General features: G+C 46.1%; 1 protein-coding gene across 2 annotated transcripts in view; it reads right to left on the bottom strand.

Annotated features, from left to right (window-relative positions):
• Positions 1-21,773, bottom strand: part of CHD9 (chromodomain helicase DNA binding protein 9) — a 2,123,706-nt gene that overhangs the window by 526,136 nt on the left and 1,575,797 nt on the right. For both annotated transcript variants that reach the window (XM_078670246.1, XM_078670247.1), the window contains exons 31-32: positions 8,513-8,732; positions 7,692-7,891 (exon numbers count right to left, since the gene is read on the bottom strand). In XM_078670246.1, the coding sequence (XP_078526372.1) occupies positions 7,692-7,891; positions 8,513-8,732 (420 nt within the window). The remainder of the gene's footprint in view (positions 1-7,691; positions 7,892-8,512; positions 8,733-21,773) is intronic.

Raw genomic sequence — 21,773 nt, 5'->3', positions numbered from 1 at the left:
TAAGATCTTAAACAGAATCCTTTTAGTTAGGGGGTAACCAGTGAAGGGTCTGGAGAGCAGCAGAGGCAGAAGATCTTCTAGATGATTTAAGGACTAGTCTTGCTGCCGCATGTTGCACGCTCTGTAATTTTTTTAGCGTAGCTTTTTTAACTCCAGCCATTAGACCGTTACAATAATCTAGTCGTGATAATATCAATGCTACTGCCACCGACTTTCCAGAGTCCGTAGGCAGGAAGTCGAAGAACTTCCTAAGGGATTTAATGAGACTAAAACAGCTTCCTGCAGTATTCCTAACATGTTGGTCGAATGAAAGAGAGGAGTCAAATAAGACTCCTACATTTCTTGCAGTTTCAACTGAGTGAGGCGGAACAGGTGACTCTTCCGGCCACCAGTCCTTTCGGCAGAAGAAAACCTCCTTAGCCAGGGGTAAAATCTCAGTTTTGTTGGTATTGCATCTTAAATGGTTATTTGCCATCCAGCGGAATACATCCGTCAAGCAGATTTTAAAATTTTGTTCCGCATTGGTGGAATTTTTATCCAAAGAGACCATGAGTTGGGTGTCATCGGCATATGATGTTACTAATATGCCGTATGACTATCAATGCAAGAAGAGGGACCATATAAATATTGAATAGTAACGGGCTGCGGGACCCAGATGAGACCCTTTTTTCGTTAGAAAGAAAAGGGCCCAAAGAGACCGTTTGAGTTCTATTGGTCAGAAAGGAAACTATCCAGGCCAGAGCAACGTCTGTTATACCTATACCTATCAGTCTACCAATCAGGATTTCATGAGAGATGGTATCACAGGCTGCCGTGGGGTCCAGCAATATCAAGACAACCTTTCTCCCATCGTCCTGCAGGAATTTAATAGAATCAGTAAGCTCAATGAGCGCAGTTTCTGTAGAGTGTCTAGGTCGGAAGCCTGACTGTTGGGGGTGTAAAATGTTTGATGGTGTCTACAAAGACCTTTAATTCCTGATAAACTATCTGCTCTGTTAATTTCCCTAAAACTGGGAGAAGTGATATTGGGAGCAGATTAGACAAATCAGTGGTGGGTTTATTGCCTTTCTTCATTCATTAGTGGTTTGACAATTGCTTTTTTCCAATCCAGTGGTACCACTCCTGAGTTTAATGATGCATTTACAATAGCATTAATAGAAGGGTTAACTGTGTCGATTAACTGATGGAGAATCTGAGGAGGGCTCGAATCAGAGGGTGCTCCTGACTTACAGGCCAAGATGAATTCCCTAGTTTGAATGAGGGAGGCCGGTTGGAAAGCACTCAAGATATGAGTAACATTGTCCCCCCTCCCTGAATAACTAAAGGGAGGAGGAGAAGAAGGGTTAGGGAAATCCTTCTGGATGAGCACGATCTTCTCCTAAAAAAAATCCGCAATTTGATTGCAGAATGCTTCCGAAGGAGGAATTTTCGTCTGGAGAACTTTAGGGTGCGTAAAGGATTTAACTATAGAGAAGACCCTTTTCTGCTTTTGCTGAGCCTCATTAATGGCCTTCAAATAGTAATCTCTTTTAGCCAATTTAATATTGGCAAGATACGATTTTCTTTCTTGAACATAGGCCATTTTGGCGGAGTGGTCATAGGATTTCCTCCATTTGCGTTCCATTTGTCTGCATAGTAGGTGACTTTCTGCCAACCCCTGTGAGAACCAGGGGGCATTCGGTTTTGATCTAGTGCCCTTATATTGGCATACTTTAGGCGGGGCACATTCTATGATAACTTTATGCATCCAGGAGTGAAAACTTCTGGAATCTTGGGTCGCATCGCCCGACAGACTGGGGGTGTGCAACTGTCGCGGAGAGTTCTCCTTTATGGTTTCGGCCACCTTCTTCCAATTAATATATGTCGTCAACTGTTGATTGACCCTGGATGTTTTTGTCTGACGTGAGAGACAGATATTAAACGGGATCAGACTATGGTCTGTCCAGATTTGAGGAATAGGGCTAAGAGTGGATAGTGCCGGAAAACTGGAACAAACGCCGTCCAATGTATGGCCTGCAGAATGGGTAGGAAGATCAACTAATTGATGCAAGCCGAAAATATCCAAGGTCTGATAGAATTTAATAGATTGCACATCATTTTTGGATTCCAACTGGAGATTGAAGTCCCCCAAGAGCGTAAAATGAGGGTAACGCAAAAGGAGATGTCCTAGACATTCTCCTATTGAATCAAGAAATGGAGTGGCGTTACCTGGAGGACGATAAACCAAACCTCGTGAGAATGAAGCAGAAGCATTCAGCGTAATTGAGAAGCCTATTGCCTCAGCCCCTTTTAAAGGACCGAAATTAAATGTGTGGCATTTAAGGGTGCTTCTGATTATTAAAGCGACCCCTCCCCCTCTGCCGATCTGTCTGTCCTGCCTAAAGATAGTAAAGCCAGCTGGAAGGGCAATTGCAAGATCAGAATTGCTGGAGTCATTCAGCCAGGTCTCCGTCACAAAAAGGTAGTCCAGGTCACACTCAAGGATCAAATCCCTAATGTCCTGACTATGGCAGCATATAGACCGGGCATTAATCAGTCCACCTTTAAATTTAGAAGAGCCTGCCTTCATAGGGACTGCACATGGCAGGAACTCTGAAAGCCATGGGGTGGTCCATTTACAGGTTCTACACGAGAAGGGGCCCCAAATGAGCTCCATAGACGGGCAGTTGGAGCATGCGTTAGCGTCCCTATACCTTGCAAGATCTATCCCGTTATACATACGAGTTGGTGGGGTAGAAGTGGGATGAGGTTGGATTTGACCGGCATATCCTGCGCCTGTCGCGTACTTGGCGCGGACGGGCGCAGACGGGCTTTGCTTTGGCGCGCCCGTCCGCTGCGCCTCCGGGGCCAGGTGATCATTTTATAGCGACAGAGTAAGGCGGGGGTGAGCGAGCAACTAGAGCGCTGCCCTGGAATCCACCAAAGATGGCGGTACCTTCTATGGGAACGTGTCAGCGTCAGATCTGCCTGTTAGAGATTACAGTGCCACAAAAGCGAAGTGGTTTTAAAATTACATAAGGTAAATCAGATGCTTAAATAATACAACAACAATTTAATTCTGTCACGCTTTAAAAAAAACGTTATTTAGCAGCCTAGAACCCCCGGTTCACGCCTCAGGGAATGGAAAATACACACGCACTAAGCGCACGAGAATGGGCTCTGTTTAAGTACTCGGAGGGCGGGGGGGAGCGAGCAACTAGAGCGCTGCCCTGGAATCAACCAAAGATGGCGGTACCTTCTATGGGAGCGTGTCAGCGATAATAAACCGCGTCGCACTTGGAGACTACAGCCCTTAACGCTCCTAGACACAGTATTCCACAGCGAATTAGGGGATGAAATTCAAGACTTCTTCTAAAGAAATAAAGGTTCTGTAGATAACGTAGGAACAATCTGGGAAGCTTTAAGGTGACGGTGCGGGGATTCTGTATTTCCAAAGGCTCTGGAGTATTAAGGGATATATTTAGGGTACGATCCGATGACTAGAAACAGAACTCAAAGAACTAGAGGCGCAACTGAGGCTGGGAGGGGATACGGATATTCAGCATGAATTCCAGGAGAAACTATCTGAATATACTGAGGCTGCAGATCGGGAAACAAAATTTAAAGGGAAATATTGGGTGGCCCAAAGGGAGAGAGACCTGGCAAGATACTAGCTGGAATTATACGCCGTCCGTGCTTCTACAATTGTGCTGGAGATCTCTGAGCCAGGAGAGATATTACAAAGTGACACTGCTGATATCCTAACTACATTCACTGCACACTATTCGGCATTTTACACTTCTCAGCGTAGGGATCCATTTGAACTAGACAGCTTCCTAGGAGACATAGCCCTTGGGTGGCTGGGCGAATCGCAGAGGGAATTCCTAAGTGCCCCATTTGAACTAGATTAAATCCGAGAGGCCATTATGCAGATGCAGTCCGGGAGTCACTTTTTCCAAACACTCCGGTCAGAAATTATATGGCTGATATGGGGGGTCAAACAACCAAGGTTGCAGTGGAAAGTTCTTACACAGCCATACACTCAGGGAGGCTTTGATGTGCCAGATTTCGAGCTATATTACATATGTGCGCAGGCCCACTATGCGTTTTACTGGTTACACCCCCCTAGATATATGCCACAGATTGCAGCTGAACACTGGCTAGCAGACCCCGTCCCCTTGGATGGCATGCTGAACAAATCTCCCCGCACAAGTGACACTAAGCCTACCACAATCACATGCGCAGTGGACGCCTGGCGTCGCATTCTGACACTCCTCCAATGTCCGATGTTATACTCACCGCTCCTCCCACTCTCCTACCATCCACGTATGCCGCTGCTAAAAGAAGCGGGGTTCTTCAAGCGGAGTTCCTCAAATTAGGTGAACACACCAAAATCACCACATAGGGAGATCTCTATCAAATGGGAAATTCTGCCCCTCTGAGAGCCTTTTTCAAGGGCTACAACCGTCCTCATTGGATATATTTCTCTATGTACGGCTCCGCCAGGGCATACGATCTAGCACCCCAGAATTTCCACAGGAACCCCCCCATCTTTGCCCCATTACATATGCTACTACGCGCAACATCGCCGGGACACTTGGTCTCTGTGCTCTACGACACTATCTGCACTCAGCAGGCAGAGCCTCCCAGCTCTTCTTGTGCTAAGTGCAATCAGGAATTTAGATATGATATAACTGATGACCAATGGACATACTGCTGCCTCCAAACGGAACAGGTGTCTGCCAGCTCTAGGCTATGCATTACACATTAAATATTGCTGCAACGCCTCTATTATACTCCTGTTAAAATGTTTCGATTCAATTTGAGACCTACAGATAGTTGTGATAGATGTGGCAATCCAGGGGCTGATTTTTTACACCTGGCCTGATGGTGCCCAAAGGTGAGTGAATACTGGACCCAAGTATCCGACGCCCTTCACCAGATGGTTCCCATTACCTTAGAGTGCACGCACTTAATTGCATTGTTAGGTTATACTAAACTTATTCCCAAGTCATATTCCCAATTCCTCGCCATAGCATTACTGTTAGCTAAACGCAAAGTGGCTTGCAGATGGGTTAGAGGACGGGCGCCAAAGTTCAAGGAATAGCTGGATGACTTGATTTATTGGCACGAACAATTGACTCTGTATGCTGAAACGTTACCCAGTGCCTCGAAGCACGAGAACTATATGGAGTCCACTACAGGGCTACCTTCTCGCTCAATCGACGGAGTCCCCGTCTGACGTGCCGGAGACACTGGAGCAGTAAAGGCCCTTATCTTTCAAAGCTGTGCTACATATTGGACAATTAAGCCGGAGTTAAAACCTGGTATGTGCATCCTTGCTCTAATGAATCTCCTGTTATGTGTATTGTGTCTCACTATCCATTTGTGTTATGTTGAAGACGCTGCAGCAATGTTGTCCTCTCATATGGATACCTGAAATTAGCCCAATGACTTGTGCTTTCATGTAGAGTAGGTGCCTACATTGGTTTGTAAAGAGTAATGAGCATACCCGTATGGGTTACTGACTTCCTGTTTCAGCTAAATGTACTGTGTAATATGTGACCACCTCTCTGAAAATGACACTGATTCTATTTTATCCTACCATGTCTGATGAATGCTACCAAGAATTGTTCTTTTGTAATCTTCTGTTATTAAAGGAAAAAAATAAAAAAATAAAAATAGAACCCCGAAAATACTTGAGCCACAAGAAAAGACGTAGAGCACAACCTGTATGCACCAATACGGGAAGCATTCACAGAATACAGAAGAGACTGTTCAGGAACAGAACAGAGAAACCTGCCCCCCAGGGGTGCATGTCCACCTGTAGACAGGCAAGACTGGAAAGAACAGGCGTGACGAAACCCCATGAAAGGACGCCCCTACGGAGGCGGGGACGCACTAAGGACACCCAATTGGAACCCCTGGAGAGAAACCAACCTCATGGATCTCACCAGAGGAGACATCCTACAACAGTAGGAAGAGTCAACTGGCAGCAAAACTTCCTGGGTAAGGAAGAGTAGCAATATAATAGCCAACATATACCCCACATAGGGTAAGGCAGAACCCTACAAAAGAATGGTCCCTCTTGAGACCAGATCGTAGGCAGAGGCTCAAAAGAAAGGTAACCACTTCTTAACCAGCTGTACCAGAATAAGGAAATAATACGGCTCAACAGCCACACAACCCAGAACATCTGTAACCCGGGTAACAGAAAAGAAAGTGACGGCATCGTCACAAAACCAAAAATTCTTCATGAGGATTAAAACCTGTGTCGCCAATGGTCCATTCGGGACATCCCGGCAGACAGCAGCTTCATGCAGCATTCTCACAGGGATTTAGGCCGCAGCTGGCGGCAAGCGTCGCACTCCACGGAGTCATGGTGCTCTCCCAAGCACCACATACAGATATTGTGATGGTCCGTCGCCGACATCTGTCGCGAGCAGGGCCGGCACGGCTTGAAGCCCGCAAAGGGCCTCAAACACACTGTTCCTCGACGCAAAAAGGCGTAGAAAAGGCCTGTAGATAACAGGCCAGAGGTATCACTTTCCCAGATCCGCGTTAGGACGCGGAAAAGAAGAGAAATTGACGTCAGCATGCCGGGAGGTGCTTATATGGCTCCATTGACGTCACTTCCGTGGACGACTTCAGGACAGAAACGAGCGGAGCCACCTCCCGGCGTGCAGAGGTATAGCTGGGGAAAAGAGATTTTCCAGATCCAGTCTGACGCCTGGGGGGATATTCTAAGTTAAGGAATCTGCGGCTTGATGTCTCTATCAGATTGTTGATACCACAAACTCAACATTGACTAATTGTTGAGTGCTCAGAGACTTCATATTTATATAGCATTTGGCTTGTTCCAGGAGGGGGAGACATGGTGGCTCTTCCTTCTCTTGGATCACCGGACAATTGATAGCATTCTCAGAAAGAGACACTGGGAACTATTTCATCACAATAGTGTGGGCGCTTTTACCCCCAGCCACCAACCCTGGTTATCATAAAAAATATATATTTTTAAATGAAGACTGGGCTGGATAATCAATAGAAGGTGGAATGTGACTGTAAATTTTCTACTGCAGGCGGTATACAAAAACAGTTTAGCCTCTCATTCTTCAATAGATAAAGGCATTATTAGGGCACACTGTCACAGCCATTAGCATTATGACAAAGTCCAAGGTATCACATGTAAGTTACATTCAAGTCTGGCCAAGGTATTGGTCTTTTAAATGCCCCACAAGGCTTGAACTCCAGGATTTCAGAGATCATACTTCTGTGACTCAATTCAGGTCCTAATCTCATAAAAAGGAAAATATATTCAGAATGAAGATTATCAGGGGGCTTGTGATACCAGCATCTCGTCTCAGTACCTTTTTAAAGTAATTTCTAGTGAACACGTCAGAGTCAGTAGTTACATATGTCAGTTAGGAGAACTGATGTAACATCTTCCAGATCCAGCATAACATCTGTGAAACTTTAAAGATGAAAAGAAGTCACCATTAGAAACAACATAATATGTTCCATGACCTTTGACTAATTAGATTGAGTTTCTCAACTCAATGCTCTACTACTTAAAAGTTTTCAATTGTTAATAAAATGTGAATTACTAACAGAAAAACCTTCTGAAAATATTCACAAGGAATCACAAATTGAGTATGCAAAATTAAAGGGAGTTGCCTTAGGAGTAATAAAGAAAGAAACAGTAAGTTACACACCTTTTGAGGGCAATCGACAGACCTGCCTGCACATAGCCATGAAAGCATACAAATACTTCTCTAAACTTTCATCTGTTTTTTTATGGAGTCGAGCCATAGCTCTGAATTTTGTCCAATCAAACCGCCCCCTTCCAGGATCAAACACAACTCCAAAAGTGGACACCACTCTGTAGAAATCAGCTTCCTCTCTCCTTGTCCATCTGAAGAAAAAATAAAATATATACATCTGAGAGATATCATATATTAAACTTATATTAGACTTGTTTGAGAATTACAAAAATGAAAAACCTGGCCAATTCCTTCTCTAGCTAAGTAGGCTTAACACATTTAGACTTCAAAGAGTTACAGATAATGAGGTTATTATCTGAAGATCATTCCAACTGAAACTGTATATAAAAAACAGTCATTAAAAATGGGTTGTTTTTGAGTTGAGGTTGCTTTGTTTTAACCCTATTTCATGGCAAATCCAGAAATAAAACAAACTTTTTAAAAACAAAATATGGTTTAAGCTACTTTGCATTTTGACCAAATATTCCTATTTTGACCAGATATAGTGCAAAGGGATACACAATCAGTTCATCCAAAAACAAAATGATGTGGTTTAAGCTCTTCTGTTTTTTCATATTCAATAGTGTTAATCTGCTCATATTTCCTATAATTGTATCAAACTATTGAGTGGATCAGTTTTCTCTGCCTCCTATGGTGGCTAAACCTTAACAGCGAGGGTGCCAGGGAAAATTATGTCAGGTTCCTGTCGTTCAGCATAACTTGCACGATACTCTGAATCTTCAAAAGCAAAGTAAACCAATGGCATTACATACCTTTGTTGCCTTTCAAGCTTAGCCACCATTTTGGGATTTAGAACCGTTTCTTCACATGGAGTTTGTGCCGCACTAGCTTGGAGGGAGAATGCTTGCTGGATCTGTTTGACCTGCCTGTTCTTGCTGTTACGCTGATAAGCAGTTATCAGTCGCCTCAAGCGTGTGGTCAAAGCAGACTGAGTTGGCCAACACGTCTTGTCCCCTTCAATCCCTTGACAATCTGTAATAATGCGATAAAGAAAAGCTTTATTTATATATTCTTACCAAATATCAAAGAAAAGTTAAAGTTATTTAACTTCACTTAGTAATATTCTGAATGACACAGTCTATCTCGAGGCTTCAGACTGGTGCGGAAACAAATGTTTTGCTTTCCAGTAACACCAGGTGGAACCATGCAGCTCCAGCCACAACTCTACCCGCCAGACATGACATCAACAGTTCTAAAAGGGACCAAACAGTGAACTGAGGTCCGTTCCAGATAATTATTCCATGAACCAGTAAACTGCATCACAACGAATCGAGAAACAATCAACAGAGACAAACAAATTACTTACCTTCAGAAACTATCTTTCTGGTAGATACACTAAGTGCAGGTTTCTCAGCTTGGGGATTCTCTTCAGGTATCAGACTTAATCCAGAAATATTTCAGTAGTACCTCTGAGCACCGGTAGGTGGCGTTGGGCGGCTCCATGTCGACATCACTTCGCTAAAGAAGTGACGTGCAGAACTGTACGAGTGTCATCCATGCATGCGGACTTCAGTTGCTTGCTAGGCTGTTCACACCCTCAGATCTACAGCCCTTTGGCAAACTGGTATGATTAGTATGCAGATCTCTAGATTTTGGCCTTTTTAGATGAAAACATGTCCAATTCACAGAATGGGGAGGTGGGAGGGTTGCTGAGGAATTGAGGGCTAGATAGAATATCCAACAGGCAAATTGTCACCAAGGGTAAGTAACTTGCTCTTCTGATGGATAATTCGAACTGCAGATTACTCACCTTGTGAATAGATACTAAAGCAGTACCTTCAAAAGTGGTGGGTCTGTGAACTCATTCAGACCAAAAAGGCCTGCAGTACTGAATGAGCAAAAGTCCTCTATCAACGTACCGGACTGGTGAGGCTGAAGTGTATTGCAAAAAGGTGCTCCGAAGCCCACATGGATGTCTGACAGATGTCCAAGACAGGGACTCCGTATGCTATTCAGTGACAGCATCTTTTACCCAAATGGAATGAGCCCATAAGCCTTCAGGAGGCAGCTCCCTAGCCAGTTCATGGCAGATCGTTATGCATAAAACAATACATCAGGAAATGATAAGTTGTTGCACTGATTTACCCTTCTTCACTCTGGAGAATCCTACAAAGAGCTGCCATCCCTTGGTATTATGGCTACAAAAACTCAATGCTCATTTGGAGTCCAAATGAGTGAGTTCCTCTTCTTCCTTAGAGGAATATGGTGGAGCAATGAATGCCGGAAGGGTGATAGCATGAAAAGGAGTGACCACTTTCAGAAGAAAGGAAGCTTGGGTCCTTTAAGCCAACTTAGAAAAGAAGATGGTGCAGAACAAGTTACTTCCCTTTAGTAACGCCTTACCTGATAGAGACAGGATCTAGCCGCAGATTCCTTACCTTTGAATTCTTCGCAGGCTCCAGACTGGATCGGTAAACTTTTGAGGGTAGTACCTCTGCGCGTCATTAGAGGGCGTTATGAGACTCCGTAGTAACGTCAACTACTGGATTAGACTTTGACAGAGTCCATATATGCCACCTTCCGATGCGTTGACGTCAGTTTCTTCAGTGACTACATTCCACACAAAAAACGTGGAGCCACTTACAGAAACTGGCCAAGAAAACAGTGTGCCAATAAAGAGATATGGGTGGTATCAAACAGGGGGAATAGGGGGGGACGATTTTTGAGTGGGGTCCAATGCACTCGTCCTAGGAAGATGCAACAAAAAGTATTGTACAGAGTTCCCCAATGGGAGCTAAAAAATTAGCTCAGCCTATTTTCTCTCTCACTCATTAAAAGGTGGGGGTTAAGTGCATAGTGTAGACCCTTTTCAGAATGTAAGGATACCTCACACAGGCTAACGGCAGGACAACTACTGTTATCCCAGCCGATGACCGTCCAGCGTCATCATCGGTATCCTGCTCCTACGACAGGCTGGCAGTGCAATGCCCGTCGGGCAGCAAGGGAAGCTGCACTTTGGCGGAGATCTTCTATTCCGAGCCAACGGGTGTGTGGGTGTGAGGGGCCTATGAAAGGTGCAATAGTGAGCGTGGTGGTGTGTCTTAAAAAAAGTTAGTAGAGTCCTAATAGAGATTTTATTGGTCAGGCTCACTACTTTATTAAAAAAGATGAAGGGGTATTAAGGAGTGGTGAACAATGAGACCAAACCTTTATTCAACCCTTGTTGTGAGAACGGTCAACATGTTTCTCGCCCTAAGGGCGATTCATCAGGACCTTTGTGCTCATATAATTGCTAGTATCCTCCGGATTAAGAGGACACTGGTATACGACCTGTGTAGTGTCGTTCGGAAATGGTTCCTTGCGAGGGACCTCCTGGAAAAATGAAGAGAAGAAAGCAAACAACAATGATGTCACAAGTAAGTATGGACCAGAGTACATCATATTTGTGCCTATATCCGGGGTGTCAGAGAATACGTGCCCCGTGGGTAGTGTTCTGTCTAGGTAGTGACAGGGTCGGGTAGTGCTGTGAGTGAGAGTGGTATAAAAATTGCAATGCGCGTGAGTGGAGCGCACTGCATAGTGCTGCCATGCTGGATCGCTATAGCATGCATCTAAGTGGAGGCGCCATTTTCCCGCCTGTGCATTGTACAGGATGGTGGTGGCACATCCTTGTTTTGTCGAGCGGGGGGTGGCGCCAATATTAAAATATTATTCATACACTTATAGGCTAAGATTTGAGCCATAAATGGTGAAAAGCCGCACAGTAAAAACCATTAAAGGTGATTTGACACTCTGTTACAAGGTTAGTTCAACGCTAGCGGGAAGGTCGTGTATCCCGGCGAGGAAATATGTAAATAAATAAGTCGACACGCCATGGTCGACGAGTGCGCATAAGACAGCGCCAGTCTGCGAGTCCCTGTTCCACTTACCCGTTGGGATTCCTCTTTAAAGCCTCACGGGCTGTCCAGGTGGGGCCAGCAGCGAGTGAGGAATTCCTACGGGGAAAGTAGCGCATTTAGCGGGAACGTAAGGGAGAACTTACCAGCCGATAACCCAATTGCGAGAGTGGGCTTGCTGTGTGTGTAAACAAGTAACAAGCTGTATATCAGGGCTCAGATCCACACCTTACCTCAGAGGTCGCTGGTGGCGGACATCTCTGCACCTACCCCTCCCACTGGAACTCAGATAACTGGACAGCCGGCACGGTAGTGAGGCAAAGTCCGGTCTAGATAAGGGAGAATGGAGCGCGCGCAGAGGGGTGTGTCCCTCTAGTTGCTGGGTTGCGGCACGCTGGAAAGGAAAGCAAGGAGGGGTTAGCTGACGATAGCGCGGCCCGAGCCATACTAAACTGGGGCCATCTTGGAATGGGTTTAGGAGTCTAGCAGGGCATGTTTAAGGCACCTGGAAGAGGGCAACTAGCCCAGATTGTTAATAGCTGTCAGGCCAGTATCGCCCTGGAATGCGGGAGTAAAAGGCAAGGAGGGATTAGCTTGAGGATAGCGTGGTCTGAGCCATACTAAGCTGTGGCCATCTTGGAATGGGTTTGGAATTCTAGTAGGGCCTCTTTTAAGGGAATTAGAAGTGGACAACTGGTCCAGCTAAATAATAGCTATCTGGCGGGTATCGCCCAGGTGTGCGGGAGTAAGAAACCCAACACGCGGATGGCTGGAGATGATGCTGCCCGGGACAATCAAAGCGGGGGCCATCTTGGAATGGGTTTGGAAGTGTGGCAAGGCATGTAAAGACACTTAGAATTTGGATAACTGATCCAGATTAATAACTATCTGGCGAGTGTCGTCCAGGGCACCCCATCATTCAATCCCAATTCATCGCTCTGAAGCCGATGTATCCATCTCTGTTCATATCTGAACAGGGCTTGTTGGTTCAGGTTCGGTAAAGACTCAATGACAGTCCATCGGATGTTCTCTGGGGAATGATTGTAGTCCTTGCAATGTTCGTAGAGCTTTGTGTGTGTCTTGTGACATCGGATGTTACTATTGTGCTCCATTATTCGTTGCTTAACAGGACGCATTGTCATCCCGATATACAGCGATTGGCAAGGACAAATCAAAACATAAATGCATCTAGAGCTATTGCAGTTAGTATGCTTGTTCAGTGTCCACGTGAAGTTCTTGTTAAGTACAACGGTCTTGCCCTGGATGGTCTGGGGGCAGACAACACATGAGCCACAGCGATAGTGTCCAGTGACTGGGGGGAGGTCCCAAAGCGTATTAACAGATTGGGTGCTGGTTTTCTTGGGACGGGTATGGATAAGGGTGTCCTTGAGGTTAGCCGTCCTTTTGAAGGCAAACCGTGGGCGCGGTAACTCCATTCCTGCCGAGTTGAGAATGCCCCAGTGGGTACTGACAGTTTTTTTGATGAATGAGGAGTTTCTTGTAAATGAGGTAACGCAGGTAATCTTGTCATCTGGCTCCTGGGGGTGTGTCTCAAGTAGGGCCTCTCTGTTGTTGTTGAGGGCTCGTTTGGTAGAGTTTTTTAGAAGACGTGTAGGGTACCCCCGGTCCAGGAGTTTGGTTTGCAGGGCTTGCGCTTGTCGTTTGTAGTCAGTGGTAGAACTACAGTTTCTCCGAAGGCGGAGAAATTGTCCAAAGGGGAGATTGTCCCTAAGGGATCTCGTATGGTGACTGGAGTAAGGCAACAGACTGTTCCTGTCAGTCTCCTTAGTATAGAGACTGGTGCTGATTATAGTTGGCTCCAGGGTTATGCTGAGGTCCAAATAGGGTATGGATTTGTCGGAGATGGTGCCCGTGAATTTAAGAAAAGGGTCTTGTTGGTTTATCCATGTACAGAAGGCCTCACAAGTCGTCCGATCTCCCTTCCAGAAAACCAAAATGTCGTCGATGTACCGACGCCAACACGTGAGATTTTCACGGAATGGGTTGTGTTCCGGGGGGTAGATGCATTGTTGCTCAAATGATGCCATGTAGAGGCATGCCAAGCTCGGCGCAAAGGTCGAGCCCATCGATGTCCCGCGGATCTGGAGGTACAAATTGGACTCATATTTGAAACAATTTTCAGTTAATGCAATATGTGCCAACTCCATTATGAATGAAACCGGGGTAGGGGACAACCACTCCTCTTGTCGTAGGAGGGAGTCCACTACTTGCAGCGTTGCCTGTTGGGGTATGTTGGTGTACAACGCTTCCACGTCGAGTGTCAAGAGAAGATCAATATCCTCCCTGCCGTCCATATCATCGATCAGACGAAGCACATCTCTCGTGTCCTGCAAGTAAGAAGGGATGGACTTAACCAGAGGTTGCAGGAAGGCATCACAGAATTGAGAAAGGGGTTCTAGAATTGAACCGATGCCAGACACGATTGGTCTTCCTGGGACTGGGGTGGTGCCCTTATGTATTTTAGGCAGGGTGTAGAAGTATGGTATGACCGGGTCGGTGGTTACAAGAAATTCTGCCTCTTTTTTACTTAACCATTCGTTGGTCTCTGCTTCGATGACCAGAGACATCACGGTGGTGGTCAGTCGGTTGGTTGGATCCTCTGTCAATAATCTGTAATGGGTCGTATTTGCTAGTTGGCGTCTACACTCCTGATCGTAGTCGTCATAATTTTGTATGACAGTAGCTCCCCCCTTGTCTGCCTGTTTGATGACAATTGAAGTGTCCTTACCAAGGGAGGAAGCTGCCTGTCTTTCAACGTTGGAAAGATTGTTAAACGGTTTGATTGGGGGTTTGTTCTTCATAGTTCGTAGAACAGCTCTTTCAAACGTCAAGACCTCTGGTGGAACCATCCCATCAGTGGGGGTGAATGTGGAAGGCTTCCTGAGACCAGTGTCCTCACAGGGTAAGTCTGGCCGATTGTGGAAAAAGGCCCGGAGACGTATCTTCCTAAAGAACTGCTTCAACTCGATCATCTCCTGAAATGAGTCGGGGATTGGTGTAGGGACAAATCCCAGTCCTTTTTCCAGAACGGTCTCCTCTGTAGTAGTAAGGTTTCTATTGGAAAGGTTCACGATCAAACTCTTCTCCCTCTGGTTGTCGCGCTCCTGGTTTCCACTCCCGATGGCTCTGGCATCTGATCTTGCCACTGTACACCCTTGTTCCCGCCTCGCTTTCGCCCTCTTCCTCTGCCCCAACCTCTGCCTTCAAAAGGAGGCGGATTAAGGGGGTAGAATTGCGGGGGGCCCTGAGGGTAGAAGGGATATTGCCACGGCGGTGGTACATGGGGTGGGCCATGGAACACTGGTCCCTGGTGATATCCTTGTTGCCAGGGACGTGTGGGTCGTGCATTTCTCGCCGGGTAACCTCCACTGGAGTCACTGCTCGTAGAGCCCCGCCTATTGTCTGAGCTCGCATTATCGTCTGAAGAGTAGGTGTTCTTCTTTCCTTTGTAGTCATCCTTGAGGTAAGGATAGACCTTCTCCTTTGCAAATTTGGCTATGTCTTTCTCCAATTTGGTGGTTTTCTGTTTGAGCAGGAAGTCATGGTGGTCGGCCATTTCTTGGTTGATCTCAGCGAGTTTTGTTGTAAGTGCTGGTTTATTGTTTTTAGACGTGGCACTTCTCATAGTTGCTTCTATGGCAGAGATTTTCTCTTGGAGTGCTTCTGACAATCGTTTGGCAGTTTGGCTGATCAGAAACAGCAGGTCCTTGGTACACTTCCAAGAGACCTGGCACCAGTCTACTTTAAACCGTTTGTCGTCTAGGAACAGCCTGGGGACGATGTTAACAATAAGGCCCTGTGGTGCTATATTGCTCCTCAGGTACTCTGTCATCATTAACCCGTGGATCGTTATCCTGATCAGTTCTTTCTTCATCTCACTTAGTTGGGACCATTCATCAGAAGAGGTTCCTGATACGGCAGTTGAAGGATAATTGAGGAGTGAGGGCGTGTTCCTTAGTGTTTCAGCAATAGTGTCTTCGTTAAAGCTGAGGCCAGGGACATCCTCCATATTGGTGTGGGATGGTGGCGGGGTCGGGGTGCCCTGTGCTACGTAAGCCAGATCAGAGTGTCAAAAAACCACTCAACAGAGTGTACTGGGGGTCTACTGTGCGGCTTGGTCCACGGGGCGGGGAGATCCTCGCCCCTGGTAACCTAAGGCAAAGCGATTCCCGTGCAAAAAGCACGCTGAAACTGGTATCAAACAGGGGGAATAGGGGGGGACGATTTTTGAGTGGGGTCCAATGCACTCGTCCTAGGAAGATGCAACAAAAAGTATTGTACAGAGTTCCCCAATGGGAGCTAAAAAATTAGCTCAGCCTATTTTCTCTCTCACTCATTAAAAGGTGGGGGTTAAGTGCATAGTGTAGACCCTTTTCAGAATGTAACGATACCTCACACAGGCTAACGGCAGGACAACTACTGTTATCCCAGCCGATGACCGTCCAGCGTCATCATCGGTATCCTGCTCCTACGACAGGCTGGCGGTGCAATGCCCGTCGGGCAGCAAGGGAAGCTGCACTTTGGCGGAGATCTTCTATTCCGAGCCAACGGGTGTGTGGGTGTGAGGGGCCTATGAAAGGTGCAATAGTGAGCGTGGTGGTGTGTCTTAAAAAAAGTTAGTAGAGTCCTAATAGAGATTTTATTGGTCAGGCTCACTACTTTATTAAAAAAGATGAAGGGGTATTAAGGAGTGGTGAACAATGAGACCAAACCTTTATTCAACCCTTGTTGTGAGAACGGTCAACATGTTTCTCGCCCTAAGGGCGATTCATCAGGACCTTTGTGCTCATATAATTGCTAGTATCCTCCGGATTAAGAGGACACTGGTATACGACCTGTGTAGTGTCGTTCGGAAATGGTTCCTTGCGAGGGACCTCCTGGAAAAATGAAGAGAAGAAAGCAAACAACAATGATGTCACAAGTAAGTATGGACCAGAGTACATCATATTTGTGCCTATATCCGGGGTGTCAGAGAATACGTGCCCCGTGGGTAGTGTTCTGTCTAGGTAGTGACAGGGTCGGGTAGTGCTGTGAGTGAGAGTGGTATAAAAATTGCAATGCGCGTGAGTGGAGCGCACTGCATAGTGCTGCCATGCTGGATCGCTATAGCATGCATCTAAGTGGAGGCGCCATTTTCCCGCCTGTGCATTGTACAGGATGGTGGTGGCACATCCTTGTTTTGTCGAGCGGGGGGTGGCGCCAATATTAAAATATTATTCATACACTTATAGGCTAAGATTTGAGCCATAAATGGTGAAAAGCCGCACAGTAAAAACCATTAAAGGTGATTTGACACTCTGTTACAAGGTTAGTTCAACGCTAGCGGGAAGGTCGTGTATCCCGGCGAGGAAATATGTAAATAAATAAGTCGACACGCCATGCTCGACGAGTGCGCATAAGACAGCGCCAGTCTGCGAGTCCCTGTTCCACTTACCCGTTGGGATTCCTCTTTAAAGCCTCACGGGCTGTCCAGGTGGGGCCAGCAGCGAGTGAGGAATTCCTACGGGGAAAGTAGCGCATTTAGCGGGAACGTAAGGCATTCTCAACTCGGCAGGAATGGAGTTACCGCGCCCACGGTTTGCCTTCAAAAGGACGGCTAACCTCAAGGACACCCTTATCCATACCCGTCCCAAGAAAACCAGCACCCAATCTGTTAATACGCTTTGGGACCTCCCCCCAGTCACTGGACACTATCGCTGTGGCTCATGTGTTGTCTGCCCCCAGACCATCCAGGGCAAGACCGTTGTACTTAACAAGAACTTCACGTGGACACTGAACAAGCATACTAACTGCAATAGCTCTAGATGCATTTATGTTTTGATTTGTCCTTGCGAATCGCTGTATATCGGGATGACAATGCGTCCTGTTAAGCAACGAATAATGGAGCACAATAGTAACATCCGATGTCACAAGACACACACAAAGCTCTACGAACATTGCAAGGACTACAATCATTCCCCAGAGAACATCCGATGGACTGTCATTGAGTCTTTACCGAACCTGAACCAACAAGCCCTGTTCAGATATGAACAGAGATGGATACATCGGCTTCAGAGCGATGAATTGGGATTGAATGATGGGGTGCCCTGGACGACACTCGCCAGATAGTTATTAATCTGGATCAGTTATCCAAATTCTAAGTGTCTTTACATGCCTTGCCACACTTCCAAACCCATTCCAAGATGGCCCCCTCTTTGATTGTCCCGGGCAGCATCATCTCCAGCCATCCGCGTGTTGGGTTTCTTACTCCCGCACACCTGGGCGATACCCGCCAGATAGCTATTATTTAGCTGGACCAGTTGTCCACTTCTAATTCCCTTAAAAGAGGCCCTACTAGACTTCCAAACCCATTCCAAGATGGCCACAGCTTAGTATGGCTCGGACCACGCTATCCTCAAGCTAATCCCTCCTTGCCTTTTACTCCCGCATTCCAGGGCGATACTGGCCTGACAGCTATTAACAATCTGGGCTAGTTGCCCTCTTCCAGGTGCCTTAAACATGCCCTGCTAGACTCCTAAACCCATTCCAAGATGGCCCCAGTTTAGTATGGCTCGGGCCGCGCTATCGTCAGCTAACCCCTCCTTGCTTTCCTTTCCAGCGTGCCGCAACCCAGCAACTAGAGGGACACACCCCTCTGCGCGCGCTCCATTCTCCCTTATCTAGACCGGACTTTGCCTCACTACCGTGCCGGCTGTCCAGTTATCTGAGTTCCAGTGGGAGGGGTAGGTGCAGAGATGTCCGCCACCAGCGACCTCTGAGGTAAGGTGTGGATCTGAGCCCTGATATACAGCTTGTTACTTGTTTACACACACAGCAAGCCCACTCTCGCAATTGGGTTATCGGCTGGTAAGTTCTCCCTTACGTTCCCGCTAAATGCGCTACTTTCCCCGTAGGAATTCCTCACTCGCTGCTGGCCCCACCTGGACAGCCCGTGAGGCTTTAAAGAGGAATCCCAACGGGTAAGTGGAACAGGGACTCGCAGACTGGCGCTGTCTTATGCGCACTCGTCAAGCATGGCGTGTCGACTTATTTATTTACATATTTCCTCGCCGGGATACACGACCTTCCCGCTAGCGTTGAACTAACCTTGTAACAGAGTGTCAAATCACCTTTAATGGTTTTTACTGTGCGGCTTTTCACCATTTATGGCTCAAATCTTAGCCTATAAGTGTATGAATAATATTTTAATATTGGCGCCACCCCCCGCTCGACAAAACAAGGATGTGCCACCACCATCCTGTACAATGCACAGGCGGGAAAATGGCGCCTCCACTTAGATGCATGCTATAGCGATCCAGCATGGCAGCACTATGCAGTGCGCTCCACTCACGCGCATTGCAATTTTTATACCACTCTCACTCACAGCACTACCCGACCCTGTCACTACCTAGACAGAACACTACCCACGGGGCACGTATTCTCTGACACCCCGGATATAGGCACAAATATGATGTACTCTGGTCCATACTTACTTGTGACATCATTGTTGTTTGCTTTCTTCTCTTCATTTTTCCAGGAGGTCCCTCGCAAGGAACCATTTCCGAACGACACTACACAGGTCGTATACCAGTGTCCTCTTAATCCGGAGGATACTAGCAATTATATGAGCACAAAGGTCCTGATGAATCGCCCTTAGGGCGAGAAACATGTTGACCGTTCTCACAACAAGGGTTGAATAAAGGTTTGGTCTCATTGTTCACCACTCCTTAATACCCCTTCATCTTTTTTAATAAAGTAGTGAGCCTGACCAATAAAATCTCTATTAGGACTCTACTAACTTTTTTTAAGACACACCACCACGCTCACTATTGCACCTTTCATAGGCCCCTCACACCCACACACCCGTTGGCTCGGAATAGAAGATCTCCGCCAAAGTGCAGCTTCCCTTGCTGCCCGACGGGCATTGCACCGCCAGCCTGTCGTAGGAGCAGGATACCGATGATGACGCTGGACGGTCATCGGCTGGGATAACAGTAGTTGTCCTGCCGTTAGCCTGTGTGAGGTATCCTTACATTCTGAAAAGGGTCTACACTATGCACTTAACCCCCACCTTTTAATGAGTGAGAGAGAAAATAGGCTGAGCTAATTTTTTAGCTCCCATTGGGGAACTCTGTACAATACTTTTTGTTGCACCAATAAAGAGATATCTCGGTCTCTGGAGGAATAGCCTAACACCAAGAAGGATATGAAAGATAGGAATAAATCAGTTTACAGAGCGGGGAGGATGGGAGGATTGGTAAGGAATCTGCAGCTAGATCCTGCCTCTACCAGATAAGGCATTACAGAAAGTACGTTGTTTATCTGATAGAGACATCTAGCCACAGATTCCTTACCATTGAATTCGATACCAAAGCAAAAACATCCCCGGAAGACGGTCTGCAAACTGACTGGATCAAAATCCCTGAATAAAACTAGCCAGTGTCTAAATGGAGCATAAGAAGACAAAAGAGACCGGCTGCTCTAAGGAAGGATTAGGAAGAATTGCTCTGCAGCTCAAGAACTGTGGTAGGAACCACAGGTAACACATTAAGAAAAAGCATGCACCTTTACTCGAGGAAGAGAATTGTGTCTGAAGACAATATACAAAATGGACCCAAAACGAGTGCACTGGCATAGCAGAACCTGAAACAAACTCAGCCAGAAGTAGTGAAACCCAGGACAGAAGGCAACCCTATTGAGCCAAAGCTTCTCGCTACAGTAAAGCATCTTAGCCAGATTGTTTCGTAGAAACACAAAGAAGGGAAACCAACAACCCATGCAGACAGGAGAGCATGGAACAAGATCTGACTAAGAAGTAAGCAAAGACAACAAACTACAACAATTGTCTGGATGAAAAGGCCATCATAGATAGGAGGTAGCACCTCTGGAATCACCCATAACAATAATATTAGATAATATAGACAATGGGCAAGAGCCCCAATATTATACAATAATGTCAGAGAAAGTGCCAGGCCTAATGACCCACGCAACTGGGAAGCATCAACCACAAAGGGAAAAGAAAACGTCCAATGACACAAGGAAACAAGAGAGACTGGAAACAGATAAGTGCAGGCAGTATAAATCTATTGGAAGAAAATCCTGCAGAATAGTACGTACTAAGAGCGCAAAAGCCTTTAGTATACACCCTTACATGAAAGTTAAATAGAGTTCACAGCTCCAAAAGGGAGGTGAAGACACAACAGGAGAAAAGAACCATCAAGCAGAGAGATCACAAAATCAAAGGAGAACTAGTATAACTAACCCTCAATGGGCTAGACGCATAAATATGTTCTGTATATGAAAAAAGAAACCTTTAAAGACACTTGCTAAAATATTCAAACAATAGTCAGCATTCAGAATAAGTAGTCAAATGTGTGGGGTGATAGAATAAAGGTATAGATAGGTAGAGGACATGGCATCAGCGTGCGTGTGATAACAAGAAGAGACGAGGTAGGTCCCCAAAGCTAAAAGACAGACATCGGTCGGCAAGGATGAAGCAGCTAAAGAGACCAAGGGCAGCGATACAAGAGAGAAGGCCCTTGAATTGCTGGACTCACAGGAGTCAGAGCAACTGCCACAACCCGAAAACAAACCAGTAGCAAAAAGGGGAGGAAGAAAACATCGTCCCAGTTCCACTAATGAAATGACATATATAAGTTACTATACATAGTGCTGTATTACTTTGGATTGTATAAAGTCCTGGTTATTATTTTAATAAAACAAACAAGCACCACAGGCACCCAAGAAAAGGGTGGCCTGTCCATCCTGTCCGGAATACCAACAGCAGCCCGCTAAAGCAGTGCAAGATGCACTGACAGGAGTACAAGACACCACAGGAAGGAACTACACCATGCGTCGCAAAACACTGCTAGGGAAAGAAGAGCACGTCAGGAACACTGATTAACGCCATAAGAAAGTGTAAAGAATACTGCATGGACGAAGGGAGCTGAACAAGAGAAATCCTAATAGGGTGTAAGTGCAAGGCGAAAAGCTGTGTGTACAATAGAAAATCCCCTACAAGGGATATTAAATACCATAAGCATAACAAGGAATGCCTATGAGGCATATAGAAGATGTTCCATTAGGAACAGGGAACAAGGCAATAGTGCATCTGCACAAAATACCATAAGGATGATTACTTGCATGAAGTATGGAAAGAAGAAAATCCCCTATACCA

Source organism: Lissotriton helveticus, chromosome 12, assembly GCF_964261635.1.
Source record: "Lissotriton helveticus chromosome 12, aLisHel1.1, whole genome shotgun sequence".
NCBI classification, from domain to species: domain Eukaryota; kingdom Metazoa; phylum Chordata; class Amphibia; order Caudata; family Salamandridae; genus Lissotriton; species Lissotriton helveticus.
Note: the sequence above shows the minus strand (reverse complement) of the source record. Positions and strands in the feature narration are given on the sequence as shown.